The 12,312-nt window shown below is 42.6% G+C and overlaps 2 protein-coding genes across 2 annotated transcripts; one reads left to right on the top strand and one right to left on the bottom strand.

Annotated features, from left to right (window-relative positions):
• Positions 1-6,187: 6,187 nt before the first annotated feature.
• PHALS_00965 (RxLR-like protein) lies at positions 6,188-6,469 on the bottom strand (the record flags this gene model as incomplete). Its single annotated transcript, XM_024730741.1, has 2 exons — positions 6,188-6,390; positions 6,454-6,469. 2 exons carry the CDS (start codon positions 6,467-6,469, stop codon positions 6,188-6,190), a joined length of 219 nt encoding a protein of 72 aa, XP_024580988.1.
• Positions 6,470-11,231: 4,762 nt separating this feature from the next.
• PHALS_00964 (uncharacterized protein) lies at positions 11,232-11,702 on the top strand (the record flags this gene model as incomplete). The annotated part of the gene is made up of 4 exons (XM_024730740.1): positions 11,232-11,277; positions 11,347-11,363; positions 11,429-11,595; positions 11,681-11,702. The coding sequence occupies 4 exons, from the start codon at positions 11,232-11,234 to the stop codon at positions 11,700-11,702; spliced, it is 252 nt and encodes an 83-aa protein (XP_024580987.1).
• Positions 11,703-12,312: the final 610 nt, after the last annotated feature.

Raw genomic sequence — 12,312 nt, 5'->3', positions numbered from 1 at the left:
TGATAACATTGGCGCTGATTAATAGTTAGTTTAGATAATATTGTGATTAATTGAGACTATACATTAGCCATTTATCAAGTTCCACTAATGTTCGTCGACATCCGACGGGTCAGCTGTCACCAAAATCTTAGTAGTTCCTTCAACAAGATAATAGGAAGATGGCAGATTTAAGAATAAAACCAACGAGCTATCCCTTTCCACTGCCATGTCAAAGAAATATCGGGTTGATGTGCCATTGCTCTATGTCGCATAACGATAGGACCCTACTTATTAGGAGTACAAGAGTTACTGACTTTTTAATTGCTCCAAAGTAGAGACATGATTATGTGCAGATATTTGGAACTTTTGATTGTATCAGTCGTTTGCTATCTTTTCTCACGCCTTGTCAACCGCATCTTTACGTAATGCTTGGCATCGCGCTGACTATAGCATCGGCTTATCCGGATATGTTCTCCGCATCGCTGATTCCATATGGTATAATTTTACTACGAAAATACAAATAATTTGAATATCAATCGCAGTTTACATCACATACGATGAAATTATGTAAATATGCAGGTGGCATATACATAACGTTTCATTTATGCTAAGAACCTACTGCATCTTTTAATACTTTGATAAAAGTGACTAGCTATTCAATGTTGATGGGATAGCTCGATCACACTATTTAAACTTATGGACGCTTAGAGATCTGCCAGTCTGACACTACATTGGATCCTCAAATGCCTTGATCCCGGGTATGCCGTTGCTCAAAACGCGCGGCCGCTGGATCAATTGGCACAACCAGGATATATGGTTCAGACAGGCGAGCACAAATAATGCCGTCATAATATTTTTTAATTTTTGCAGTCACTAAAATTAATAAAAGGTGGTTTCACCGCATATGACGACGGACGTCAACCAGAATAAGGAAGATGATAGCAATCTCCTGACTGCCGAGAATCGCCACGGTTTTTGGAGCTGCTCCCTCTGTAGAATAATTAAATGTTTGAGGTATGAGGGTCAATTTTCGCGCAGGATTGTCCAACGAACCCTCCCAGGAAAAATCAAGTCCTTGTTGGCACTGATCCATCTACTGGGAATGGGCTGGGTTGCGCTGTACATCGTGGACGTCGTGGTCAATGAAGTCAAAAAAGAAAAGAAGCGACTCCTTACGAAAGGCGAGCATATAATTGATAGTTGTTCGTCGTCACTATCAACATTTCGTGCTTTGTCAAGGTGTTGAGAGTCTCGATAGAATCAGTTGTACTTTGTGATCCGTACGACGTGTGAATGTCAAAAGAGTAGATGGTTAAAGAATAAAAGGTGATGGTTACGGATATAATATCCGTGCGTCTTGCGATGAGGACATGTCATATGTTGAATTGGACTTTCCTGTAGGCTTTGACGACTTTGATATGCCATCTCGCCATAGGTACTTCGATGAAGATACGATCTTACCATTGTTATGGCGCTGTTGAAAGCCCATGATCCATGGACCTATTGGAAGGTTTGAAAACCGGATGCATGTACCTTTCTCCTAGTAATGCTTCGGGAAGTAATGCATCCATTTTTACAGGAAAACAATAGCGCAATTTTGGTGAGTATGAAGCTGCGATAGCGTTGCTGTGAGACATGGGATCGTTCAATTCGACTAGCTGAGTGCCTAGAGCAAATTTGGGAATGTAGAAGCGGTAGGAGTCGCGGTATCTGGATAATGCGAAAGATAGCGATCGCATATCTCGGCCTCCAGCTTGTACCTCTGATGGATTGATATAATCAGCAGCGGAGGGGGAACTGAGCTTATTCTACAGCCTAAATGTGCCCGCCAATGAGGATACTCACTGTGGCCTTTGAACAAAGAGTCGGGCGGATATCCTCAAGGAAATATAAATCTTTTTATTTTTTCTAAAGAATTATCTCGAAGCGGGACGAGCGGCCCCCACATGTGTTGCCCACACATCAATGGTGCATCATGAAATTGAGATGATTCCTCAAATGAAATATTGTATGCACAGTAGTGGTCTTTTCGTCTGAGCACTGAAGAATATGGTACGAGAGAGATAATATGTGTCAGTTTTTCTAACGACAAGTGGCGAACTGTATATGCTTAAATAACAATACCCACTCGTATTATGACGCAGCTGTTCTGGCCACATCGTAGTTATGCACGAAACCTTCATGACGATGCATCTGTCCATAGTCGTTCAAGGCACGAGAAACGGATACGCACAATTATTACGAGCATTATTCGAGTAAGTGCTTAACACGATGATCACCAGTGAGTCGACGAAATCCTCTTTCTGAGGTGCGTAACTGGGAAGAATGGCGTGCGAGCAGATCCAGCAAAGATCAAGCTCGACATACTTTGACTTTTGTTGCAAATGAATATAGGGAAGGGGATTGGCCTGACCAACTAAATCCGAGCTAATTATGTCAGAATCGCATGACTCTTCACCAATATCTCCAAAAAGAATACCAATGTTGCTGGAGATTGGCAGAAGGAAAGATCTTCACGGCTGTGAAAAAATAGACTCATGCGTGTTCCTGACCGAATTCGAACTGGTTATTTCATGTCGTCTACGCCGCTTCGGCACTTTAAATGGGCTCTGCAATATTACAAACGGTTGCAAAACGATATAAACGTGTTAACCCGCTTGAATCACGCCAAGCTATTGTGGCAGAGACGTTTCATGTCGCGACGCTATATTCCATTACGAAAACTTGACAAGCTGAAAGTAAATTTGTCGCGCTCTCCGCGATTCATACACACCATACTTCGTTGTGCATCACGACTTTTCACCACTATTTCATAGAGAATGGAAAGATAGTAATCGTTTATCTTCGGACATTCGATCGCAGAAAAGTGTGATCTGAACCGGCATGATGTGGCGGCGGATGTGCTATCGCGTCTCCTCGAATATGAAGTACGATGGTTGTATCGGGGTTACACGTACACTTGTATAAAAAGGGCGGGTCACACAACATGGTATGACCGTACATAGGTCTGGATTACTCAAGTTGGTGTAATCACACCATGGTGTGGCAACACCATGACACGAAGCCACTATGTGGCAGGAGTCATGCATATTAATCTGATTTTACTATATTAATTCGGTATTACTATATTAATCAGGAAAACCTAGGTTTTAGATATGGACGGCTCAGCCGCAACTGAAACAGTTATATTCAGTTTCATTATTGAACAAAAGAGCTCATCATTCTTGGTCAAGGTTCTGGGAAACTCTGGGAGGTACGATCCGCTACACTCGAATTGGCTCTTGTAAAAAACGTAGGGTCGGTGACCTTAGATTAGCTTCTTCTTAGCAACGGACTACAGCAGCCCCGCTGCACTGGTGTTGTCGCCTACACGTGATGTTATACATTCATTATACGGGCCAGACAGAAAATATGCTGCATTGGTGATAACTTTGGAATACAAGAGCGTTTTTGCTCAGATGTCGCTTTTAAAAGTGTCTGTTCGGCTATCCCTTATTCGAGAGTACGAAGTACGCGATATGTTTACAACAAAAGAGGTAAGACTTACGATGGAGTGCGCGCTAAAAGTACTTGTGTGCTCACGTGCAAAATGTGCCAATGGGACAATCCCTCGGCGCATGCGGTGACGCCTTATTTCAGTCCGCCGCTGCCGACGAAATGCTTGTTGATCATTAGCCTAGCCTTTTTTTGCATCTCTTCGAAAAACTTCCGGATATCAGATGTGATGTTTGTAGACTTTGAGAAGGACGGATCATTCGATGTCGTCAGCAGCACCAGTATCGTTTAAGTTATGAAAATTGGACGATTGACATGCTGTTTCGCCATCATATCTTGACGAACTCACTGTCTCAAATCAAGGAACCCGCTGTTCAGCAAAATTTTAGTTGACACTTCGATGTGTTGAGCACCACGTAGGATCTTTTCATCACAGATCATCTTCCGATAATGGTCAGTGGAATCATAATTTTTCGATGTGACAAATTCTCCAGAGAATACTCGCGAAGTGACTGTTGCATGTCACCATTGTTTTTATTTTCATGAACGACGCAGTGCATGCCTCCAACAACACTCACCACAGTTTATATAAATGGTTTGATCGGCCCAAATTTCCCTTGATATCGCCAAGAAGTGGCTTCGATAATGGGGGGGCTGTCGATACAATTCGACTTGTTGATATCAGTCTGGCTACACTTTGTAGCAAAAAATGACGATTCCATTGTAATCATATTGAGCGTCATAGACCGAGCACGTGACACTATAGCTGGATGTTTAATTGTGTAAAGGAACAAACAGATGTTATAGGTAGACGAACATACATTACATTGTAATGGATGAAACAAACATTGTTGAACTTGCGTGCTTTCATTCAGATGCCCTGTCCGCAATCTATTTAATTGGGCTACGCCCTCGTTACAAATAATTTTTCATGGTCGTAGCCAGACAGAAGTTTAAGCTTACTTCCACGAACAATAACGAAATATGAGCCCGTCATTGGAGACAAGTGGCTGTAATCATGCTGTATCATCAAATTGATCTTACGAATCAATTAAATGCGAAGTTTTCTGGAGAGAAAAAATAAAGATGCTGACTGTCCCTGTAGCTGAGCTTTTGCAGGGCCGATCCAGGTTCGAATCGCTTAGCGCGGCAACAGTTCACACAATCAAACGTTCGTCACGTTGTCAGCAGCCGAGATATCAAATCACATGCGTTTCGTTTGATTCGAGAGCGCCGCAAGTGTATAGAAAAGAGAAATTTATCGGATGTGGTGGCACATTAAGCCAATAAATTAAACGTGCCGCCACAGTCGAAAAATGGTACCAAATTTAGTCACATGAGGGTCATTTGCTGCAAGCCTTGTCCTTAATGCAAATTTTGTTGCTTTCGTGAGGAACAGAGAATGAATCATCTGTGATAACTGGATATGTGGTAAAATTGGAGGAAATACCATCTTTTCTAGAAAAGATATGAGTCTATGAATACACTTCGGCACGATTTCCCTTGCGGCGTTGTAAATTTTAACTGTTTGGACTCAAGTCAGGGCGAGTGTTCGCCTTGAAATTGGCGCTTCGCTTTGCGCTTTGCAAATTTAGGCTAAGACGCCGCTCTATTCAAACATCGCTTTGTTGATGCTAGCTTGTATCACCGTAAGACAGGACAAGGGGGCAGAACTTCTTTACATATTGCGCAAGCTGAGTCACAAAATATTTGGAGCTTTTGCCATACCCGATTAGCCAGCACAAACTGAAAATTTAATCGCAGCAGTTCCAGCTGTATGCGGTACTACTGAAAGTGGTACCTACGAGTCGTGAAGCCGTCACTGCACGCTTTATAAGAGCGCTCGCTTTGTTCGCCGACCGAGCAATTGACGGGTGTCTGACGGCCCCGCCAAATTTCACTGTTCAAGTATAGATGGTGGATAACGAGTTGGACCTTGTCGCCAGTACAGCGGTATAATGTTGTCGCAATCTTTGTCGTAGGAACATAACGAAGCAATAAACTAGTGGAAGTGCGAGGCGAGTTGGATTAAGAGCTTTATTCTCAGATATGTCTTCGTTGAAGGAAAATTGTGTAGTTTGTAGTTTCGGTGAGCTCGCAAGATTCGGGTCAAAACGCAAAAGATCACTGTGACTGTTTCTATAGCAATACACATCGTTAAACCTGTCTTGAAGACGTTGGCCACATGTACCGCGTCGTTTTGGACGGCCCAATACACTGCACATAGAAAATAGGTGAGAACTTCGGATGTGAGGAACGCTGTAATATCTGGCTCTTGTAAGCGCAATTGGGAATGCAAATTCCTCTACTTAAATAAAAGTATCATTATTTTGGTGAAGTTTTTATCTGGGTGGGGAAATAATTGGTACGTACACTGATGTACCTCGGGCTTAAGGCGAAGCTCAAAATACCATTGTGAAGTACCATCTTGAAGTATGACAATAAGCGCGCAGAACTGTCAAGGGTCGCAAAGGAATGGTTTGTGAGCACATGGACCGCGAGCATCACGCTTTGTATTATATAGAGACTATAATTATAGATGGTAAATCGATTTGACTTGATTATTAGTACCGCGTTAAGCTAGCTCTCATTATGAAACACTACCAGTGAATCAGAAATTGTTCGTTCTTTAAGAGACTTTCGATTCGGCGCTTGGGTGGGGTGGCTAGTCAGTTGACTTAGCTAGCATTTTCTCAAATACTCAAAGCTTTTTCTATGCGAGGTGTGGAGGTGTCCAGAAATTAGCAACTATGCCGTGAAAAATAGGAAAGACTGGGTGATCTGAGACTGTGCACTCGATGACCTCTGTTGTCCACGGCGTCTTGCTCAGCAATTCATCCAAATCTGCCGTTTGTCCGAAATGAAACAACAATCGTGCAGCCACATAGCAGCACAACGTACAGCGTGCCATTAGCGCTTTGCTTTCAATTCGAGTTTGAGTCTTCTGAGTGAATTATGTTGTGGATGGAATTGTCATACCGCTCATTTCACCCATTTATTGCGTACATTGTGTCATGTTGAGGACTGTTGGCGTCGTTTGCTGCTTAATTAATGTTCACACTAGAACTGCGGGTCTTACTGAGATTTTTGAATCAGATTCATCCCTGAGCAGAGTCTTGGGTCAGGTGAGCTCAAATTTATGATATCCTACAATCCAATGGATGATGGCATTAGATTTTTTTAATCTGCTGAGGCTGATACTATGCTTTCTACCCTCTCTTGTTCCATTCATTGCTTTTGTTCTTGTTGCTTTTTATCATGTAGATTTTCGGGTAAATCATTGTTAGAATTAAAGTCTGTTCATATACAGGCGCTGATAGAAGTTGCCCGAACAAGCAGTAGAGGACTTAACAAATAAGTCAAAAAAATTCATAGACTAGAAACCAGCGTGTAGCTTTGTATTGTCCGTAAGGAATACATCTATTAATGCAATCTCTCTGCAAGTACGTGAGTTTGAAACAGTATTGACCATCCTGAACATGTGGCGGTGATCTACACCGGCTGCTTGAAGCCAGCACCTGGGCGGGTTAGCTTTTTTTTTGTAATATTTTGTCCGATGACAATCACAATATCATGAACCCCGCTGTACCACCCGTGAAGGGTCTTCTTTACCCATGTTGTGATATTCTTCTGGCAAAAGTTAAATGAGTTCAAATGATCCTATTGGATATCCGTTCCACTCTTTGCAATCAACTCTTTACAACATTTCTCAATGAAGTTTATAACCATGGTTCATGACGAGCTCAGCTTCTCCTACCGTACCATTATAGTGACTTTACCGTCCTGAAATTTCTAGCGTGTTATTCCTAAGGAGAACCTATTCAGCTCCATAAGTGCACTTGGCGGAATAATTGGAGTAGACTTAAATTTCCTTGTGCTATCACGGTCACTTTGAACGCAATTGAAAATTTTACACGTACCGACGGGGCTTCACTGCGGCTAAAAGTGGGCATGTGCTTATGCAGCATAACCGTTCCAGCGTATCAATGATTTTTAAATTCTGGGTCTGGTCTTCATACGCATGACTTGCGGTCATCCATCCACTTTATCAAATTTGAGACGGTAGAATGCCAAATCCCGTCAGCTTTTCCCCCGCTGGCCCTGGTCTTAGGGGTACTCGCTGACATCTCTTTGTTGAAATCTTACAAGAGAAATACTTTGGAGATCACAACATCCAGCCACACATTCCCGTCTCAACAGAGCTATACTGGGGAAGCCCCGATATCAGACTTCAGTTCTTTGTGTCATTCTTAGACCGCGCCTCACTACTGCTTCTACCTTCTGAGCTATGCTCAAGCCACCTTGAACTATCAAATCTGCTGATTTTTGACAATTTGGGTACTGGTACATACGCCATCGAATATGTTTGCCCGTATCAAAAGGACTTTGTTTGCAAAGACTGAATTTTGCGTTGCTAAAGCTCCCCCGGATAAATACTGCGTGCCACTTAGTTTATCGACTTCGACTTGATCCAAAACTCGTGGCGTTTCAGACACTCCATATCCAGGATAGTATCATGGATTAAATTCAGAACTAAGTGAGATCACGTTTCACAATGACAAAGGTTTCGAATTTAACATGATTATTTAACATTAATTTCGACGCTTTCATTAGTTCCCATCGCACGACGCACATATATCGTATCATGTTCAACATTTTATATGTTCCGATTACTGTCAATTGTATTTATTAGTCCCGTACTGATCGACGCACCAGAATATCATGACCTCCGTGTTTAACAAAGCCCGGTGACGTGGTTTCAAAAATCAAAATCCTGGACTTCAAGCCACACCTCGCTAAAAAGGCGGCTTCTATTATAAAGCAGATAAAAAAACGCTTCTTTTGTAATATGCATAGTAAGGCTTGACGTTCTCTCATGAGGATTTATCGGGGGACCTTGCGTTCGAGCCTGACCGTTCATACCTCTCAGCCAAGAGCAAAATGGTGCACGTTTGGCTCATCTGCTTTTGATAAATGGACGAACATCGGAATTATTATGGAGATGCTCGAAGGCTTAGAGATCGTTCGCAGTAAGGTACTCATAGGCTTACACTTCTATTACTCTATCCAGCCAGCACGGCAAGGAATGCTTATTACGACTTCAATAATATACAAACTGCTGCCTCGAACGATGCCGAAGTCTTAATGCGAGTCACATATCTTCAGTGACCATGAAAAATGTTAACGCCAGTTCGGTAATTTGAGTTTTCTTGGATATATAGCCTATGACTTATCATCTCCCTTGTCGAGTGGACAGGAATATCACGCGCGCTTTGCGCGACTGGTTTAGAAAGAATGACCACCCGCGACAAATGTCATTCAAAAAAAATTTCATGTGTGCCAAAAAGTGTAAAAAGTGGATTCAAAATTTTGTGCGATGCTTCCGAGCTTGGAGAGTGAAAGCTCGACATGCTGTTGCTACATTTGAAACATAACGTATTTCATGGCCATCGCGATTTATTTGTCCAAATAAAGTGTATCTCTCTAACTTCTCTCTTAACGGAAACATGAGCGATAACGCATGATTGTCGTTCGTTTTTGAGACAATGTGCGGTTGGCGCGCATCTAGAAATTTCTTGGTAGTGTATTCCCATAGCTGGTGAGCATATTCAGGCGAGTGATTACCGAACCCAGCCCTTTAGCCGTCAATTCCTGATCCTGTCATATAACAGGGTTACATGCACCCTTGTAAAAAAGGGCGGGTCGAACGAGATTGTGCGACCGTACATAGGTGTGTTTGACATAGTTAGTGTAATCACACAGTGGTGTGGTTACACCATAACAAGAAGCCACTACGTGGCAGGACTGCCGGTGATACTGCATATTAATGAGGTCTTACTGTTTAATTAGGAAGACCTAAGGATTCATTACAGGCGGCTCTACCGCAAATGAAACAATTCAATACAGTTTCAATTTTGAATGGAAAAGCCTCTTTACCTTGTTTAAGATTTTAAGTACTGTTGGATGTAGCGGACTGCGATCCGCTACACTCGTACTGGTTCTTGTAAAGAACGTAAGGTCTGTGACCATAGCTTAGCTTCCTCTAGGCAAAGAGCTACGGCAGCCCCACTGCAGAAACCCTCCATGGCAATGGCAACCCTTTACTCCATCGCAGTAGAGTGAACTCTCGTCTCTTTGATACTTGCTAATCCTCACCCCCAGTCTCAAATTTCAACGCAAGCGAGAAGCCTAGATAGGTGGTAAAAACACCCGCGACGAATGTCACCTCAGCACTTCCCATTTTGACAATGTTTTTTTTCAGCAATACTGCCTGTATGTGCCCATTGTTGCGCGCGACCTCCAAGTCTGATGACCGCTTGCACGGCGTGCTGACGATCTTATTGATGCATGACTGACATGTTGACCATTTTAAACCTCTGTTACACAAAAGTGAGTGTTTCCCGATTCCTTCTCCCAAAGGGTAGTACGCCTAACGTAAGGTATCACGGTGGGACCGAATGTGTTTCTCAGACGCCAGATGAAGGCGTTTCTGGAGGTGTTCCACCAGTACATTCTCTTAGCAGGTGAAAGCTTCCAGGCGAGCAATTACCGTTTCCGGATCTGACGCCGCCATCTGTGTTATATCCTTGGGTTAACTGAACAAATGAGTACGCTCGTGGGCATCCTCACAGAGTATAAAGCCGATCAAAAATCGGTCGTTGAATAGACGACCAGTACCATCAAAGAGGAATTTTCGACTCAGCAACTTTAAGCCAACAAACGCAAAGAGGGGAGGTTTAATCGCTCCAATAATGAGCGAAATTGAGAGCCCCTGTAGTAACTAGGTACTTAGCTGATTTCTATTTCAAGAATAACATCCATCAAGAAAACAAGTATAATCCAGAGTAATACTAAATATACATCATTAACGCTCGCTTATGATATCACTTTTTCCCCAAGTATTGCATTTGTCATTCCCAACGAGGGCATCGCGAGCAGAAAACACAGTACTGAAGAGGCCAGGTAGGCGCAGTTGGAATGGGTACATTACTCTTCTCTAAATTGTGTATGCAGCGAGACACCCAAAGGCTACACAGATATTAACGATGGTTTGCCCAGTTTACATATGTTGCGGGTAGCCTGGCGCCGCGACCGGTCATGCAGAAATTATTTGAAGAGAAGGACAATATTCACTGCCAAATGTTGTCCCTATCGATACGAGTGATGCCTTCCAAATATATCGTTTTTAGTATCACACGCTTACTGTATTTTTCCGATGCGAGGTTGCTTGTGTAACGGGTTACGTACAGTATTATGGTGTACATGCACCTTACACTATTTTGCGACTTGGGAATCCATACGGTGAGACCAACACCTCTTTGTAAATTTACAAAGCAATAATGATTCGGCCAATTGATCCGGCGATCGCGCGTTTGAGCGACGGCATACCCAACATCAAGATGCCACAATCGATTTGAAATCCGACACGGTTTCAGGCTGGTAGGTCTATTAGCGTTCATAAGGTTAATTATTGTGATTACACTGCATTAATCGACACTGACTGGCTTGATAGTTTTATCAAATTATTATAAAAATGCCGTAGAACTGTAGCATCGCGCTGTTAGCAAAGTCGATCGAGACTATATAACACGGAATGTACTTTTGCGTGCACTACTAGTTTGCTGCTTTGGTGTGTGCAAACAGCATGCCTTTTCATGTTCAGCCAATATTTATGTACCCCAGCTTGCCCGAGCCAACGAAAGGAAACTGCTGTGCTTAGATCGAAAATATACCGAAGCAGAATTGATAGCAGCTCAATGGTTGTCTGTGATCTCATGGATAAATTAAAGCCTCCTTATCGCGGTAAAGTTATGTAACTAGATTTGTGTCACTCTGAAGAGGTCATAAATATCGTCACTTTGATGCAATCAGGATCTGGCATAGATACAGTAAGTTCGTGTTTCTTCTCAACTGAAAGCACTCAAGCTGCGCGCCCCTGCTCGAAAGCATATAGATCGCCAAGAAGAATGTGGCCCGCATCTTGTCAAGGCTACTGTCCAGCACGTTTAAGAAATTGCTTAGTGAAGTCCCAGCACGCTCGATCGCGATCATGATTTTGTCTATAGAAAGTCAGTCTTTTGTTACGATTTCCAAATTCTACTCTCAAGACCTCAACATCAGGTTGTTTGGTATCGTTTTTGATAAATTCGCCTCCGGGTGGTCGTCTCTTTAGACCGTTTGACATGCTGACCTAACGTTCCTTCAGCTTATCCTTACGAAAGAAATAGTTTAACGAGCGGGGACTTTGCATGCATATTTGTATCATTTTATCATAAGTAGTGTAAACTTTTTAGAATACCTGACATATTAATCATATTTTCTTTAAGTATGATTATACCGTATGGAATCAGCGATACGTACACTCGTAAGGAAACACAGCAGAATAAGCGGTTGCTATAGTCACCACAATGCCAAACATAAAGTAAAGGTACGATCGACAGGGCGTGACAATTGGATTTCACAGCACAACAAGTACTTCTTATCGTAAACACGAAACATCTATATCGCTTTAACAACTAAAATTTTCAACTTTGAGCAACTAAAGCCGGTAATCTCGCCGCAATTTAGTTTGGTGTACATAACAACTCAAGTCCTATTGTTAAGGAAGGTAGAGCAATGGCACTCTCTCCACCATCCTAACGGACATTTCTTTGACACGTCAGTGGAAAGGAACGATTCCGCAGGTTTTAGTCATAAATCTACTGACCTCAATACACCCACCCAGTACTATTGTTGGCTTCCTATCATCTTGTTGAAGGAACTACTAAGATTTTGGTGACAGCTGACCCGTCGGGATGTCGACGAACATTAGCGGGACTTGATAAATGACTCATGTAA

Source organism: Plasmopara halstedii (assembly GCF_900000015.1).
Source record: "Plasmopara halstedii genome assembly, contig: Scaffold_1211, whole genome shotgun sequence".
Taxonomy (NCBI): domain Eukaryota; phylum Oomycota; class Peronosporomycetes; order Peronosporales; family Peronosporaceae; genus Plasmopara; species Plasmopara halstedii.
This window is presented reverse-complemented; position numbering and strand designations above follow the sequence as displayed.